At 41.6% G+C, this 2,829-nt stretch overlaps 1 protein-coding gene across 1 annotated transcript in view; it reads left to right on the top strand.

The window, feature by feature from the left end:
- Window positions 1–2,829, top strand: part of TMEM181 (transmembrane protein 181) — a 59,090-nt gene that overhangs the window by 37,091 nt on the left and 19,170 nt on the right. Inside the window, exon 10 of the mRNA XM_019527309.1 lies at window positions 1,616–1,707. Within this exon, the coding sequence (XP_019382854.1) occupies window positions 1,616–1,707 (92 nt within the window). The remainder of the gene's footprint in view (window positions 1–1,615; window positions 1,708–2,829) is intronic.

Here is a 2,829-nt window from a genome sequence, read left to right as displayed (position 1 = left end):
GACAGTGAAGAAGTTCTTTCTTATGTCCAGCCTGAACCAGTCACAGTGGAGTTTGTGACCATTCGATCTTGTCATCCCTTAGGGGGCTCTGGTGAATAGATGTTCCCCCAGATCCTGATGAGCACCCCTGATAAACTTATAGGTGGCCGCCAGATCAGCCCTGAGCCTACGCTTTTCCAGGCTAAAGAGCCCCATTGCTCTCAGCCTCTCATCCTAAGATCTGTTTTCCTGACCTCTGATCATGCGCGTAGCTCTCCTCTGCACCCTCTCAAGCTTCTCCACATCCTTTCTGAATTGCGGAGCCCAAAACTGGATGCAGTACTCGACCTGTGGCCTCACCAAGGCCGAGTACAAGGGGAGAATGACGTCTTGGGATTTACCTGAGAAGCATCTATGGACGCAAGCCAGCATTTTGCTCGCTTTACTAACTGCAGCATCACACTGAAGGCTCACGTACATCTTGTGGTCAACCAAGTCCCTTGCATCTGTAGTGCTAACCGGCGTAGCCCTGCCGAGCCTATAAGCATGCTGCAGGTTTTTCTTCCCAAAGTGGAGAACCTTGCATTTTTCGGTATTGAACACCATTAGGTTCTCGTCCGCCCATTTCCTGAGCCTGTCAAGATCCACCTGGATCACCCTCCTGTCCTCAGGTGTGGATGCTTTACCCAAGAGTTTGATGTCGTCAGCAAACTTGGCCAGTCCGCTTCTGGCACCACTGTCCACATCATTGATGAAGATGATGTTAAATAATATAGGTCCTAGGACAGAGCCTTGAGGGACCCCACTGATCACAGTGCACCAAGACAATTGGCTCCCATCGATCACCACCCTCTGGGTCCTACCGAGGAGCCAATTCCCTAGCCAGAAAATCGTGTTATGTTAATGTTGTTTTCTGGTCAAAATTGATCAACTGGGAAATTTGCTATTCTGAGCTAAGTAGTGCAGTTCACATGTCTTTATATACCATATTTACCTGAATCCAAGACAACTTTTGAATTTAAAATAACTCCCCAGTAGTTGGATTCTGTATGTGGAAAATTGTATACATTTGTTAATAATTTTCCATATCTAATTATTATGTGGGGGGTCATCTTAAATTCCTTCCCTGCAGTGCTGGAAGTGGCAGGGAAAGCAGTGATACAGGGCAAAGAGAGAGATCCCTGCCCCTTGCCCCACCTTCCGACCCCCTCCCACCTCCCTGGGCTTCTCCCCAGGTACCACTAGGTTTAGGGTTTGTATGTATGTTTTATGTTTTGTTTGCAAAATAAATTGTAAAAAAACACCAAAAATTGGATTCTGGAGCACAGCAGTATTGTAGGACCTGTATTCTGTAGTTGCAGAATCAAAGTACTTTTAACTTTGGAAACAAGGTGTCCAAAATCTGCCACCCTGTCTTTTTTAACAAATGATAATAATATTTCTTAATATATTCTATAGCTGACTTTGTATTTTAACATCTTCAGGTTTGGTTTTTTGGGTTGTTTTTTTTTTTTAAAAAGGTACTTTGTAAGTGAGCCAGAAGTAACTTTATTACTATTTTACTATGTCAGTATTTAACTCAGTTACTCAAATGTGAATTGGCCTCCTCTTAACCTGTTTTCTTTTGCTCCAACAGGGAGAAAGAAAATGTTTAACTTTTTATCTTCCCAAATTTTTTATTGTTGGGCTGTTGTGGTTGGCCTCAGTCACATTAGGAATATGGCAAACGTAAGTAATTTCCTTTTGCCCTAAATATTAGCAGTAAAAGTTGTTCAAGGAAGAGTAGGTCACTTACAGTTACTGACGTATGTTGCCTCTTATCACTTTGTTTGTGATCCAGAAATGAATAAATAATTCTACTTCAGTTCTTTCACATCTTCACGTTTTGTATTTCTGACTAATTGAGAGGGAGGGAGACCTTTCAAATGGTCAGCATTAATGGCAAATAATTGCATAAATCATATTGTTTGAGTTGGAAATCCTCACTTTCACAGCTCCTTCTTTTGTGCACTGTCCAATTAGTTCTTTAGTATTTCTATGGTAGAGGTTCTTTCCCTTGGCACAAGACATTACAAAACCAAATAAATCTTACTGTTGGGATGTGTTTGTTCTCTTTGTTCAATTTATTCCTTGGATCAGTCTGCTGTTGTACCCTTTGGGACCCCCACTGAACAGTTTTTCTGCCACCTTAGTATTTGCACCCATTACTTAGCCAAGTCATTCAAATCGTTCTGTTTTTTCCCCTCATAAATCATTTCCTTTAATATTCCAATTAGGTAAGCCAACCGAAAGGTGGCAGTATTTCCCATGGAGAGCTGCTTTAGTATGTGTGCTATTGTGACTTTCTAAACCGTGTTACTCAACTCTATCCCTGTTTTGTTCTTGGAGGGAAAAATAAGCAAATGTAAGGTGGGGCAGGTTAAAAAGTCAAGGTAAGAGCAGTGTAGGTGCAGAAAAACACCACTGAGATTTGGAGGGAACTGTTCACTTAATTAAGAGAAGACCTAATCCTGCAGCTTTCTCATGTAATATAAAATAAGCCTCAAAACTGTAAGTTGCATTAAGTTACCAGGTGCTATAGCAGCCAAAAATAAACATGGAAATGTAATACAGAATAGCTGAAACCAGAATCCTCACATAGTGACAAGTGGAATTAGGGTGGGGAGACAGTTCCTCAGTTGGGATGAATTAGCATGGCTTTGTTCAGATCAGCTGAGCTTCACTAACTCGCACAGGCAGCCAAGGAGCTACACCTGTTGTTACAGTAATTATGATACCATATAACATGAACAAACTAGAGTTTATACTTTTTCAGTCATTGTCCCTTTTTTTTTATTCCCCCCCCCCCCC

The sequence above is a fragment of the Gavialis gangeticus genome, unplaced genomic scaffold (assembly GCF_001723915.1).
Source record: "Gavialis gangeticus isolate Ggan-Ray unplaced genomic scaffold, GavGan_comp1, whole genome shotgun sequence".
Classification (NCBI taxonomy): Eukaryota; Metazoa; Chordata; order Crocodylia; family Gavialidae; genus Gavialis; species Gavialis gangeticus.
Note: the sequence above shows the minus strand (reverse complement) of the source record. Positions and strands in the feature narration are given on the sequence as shown.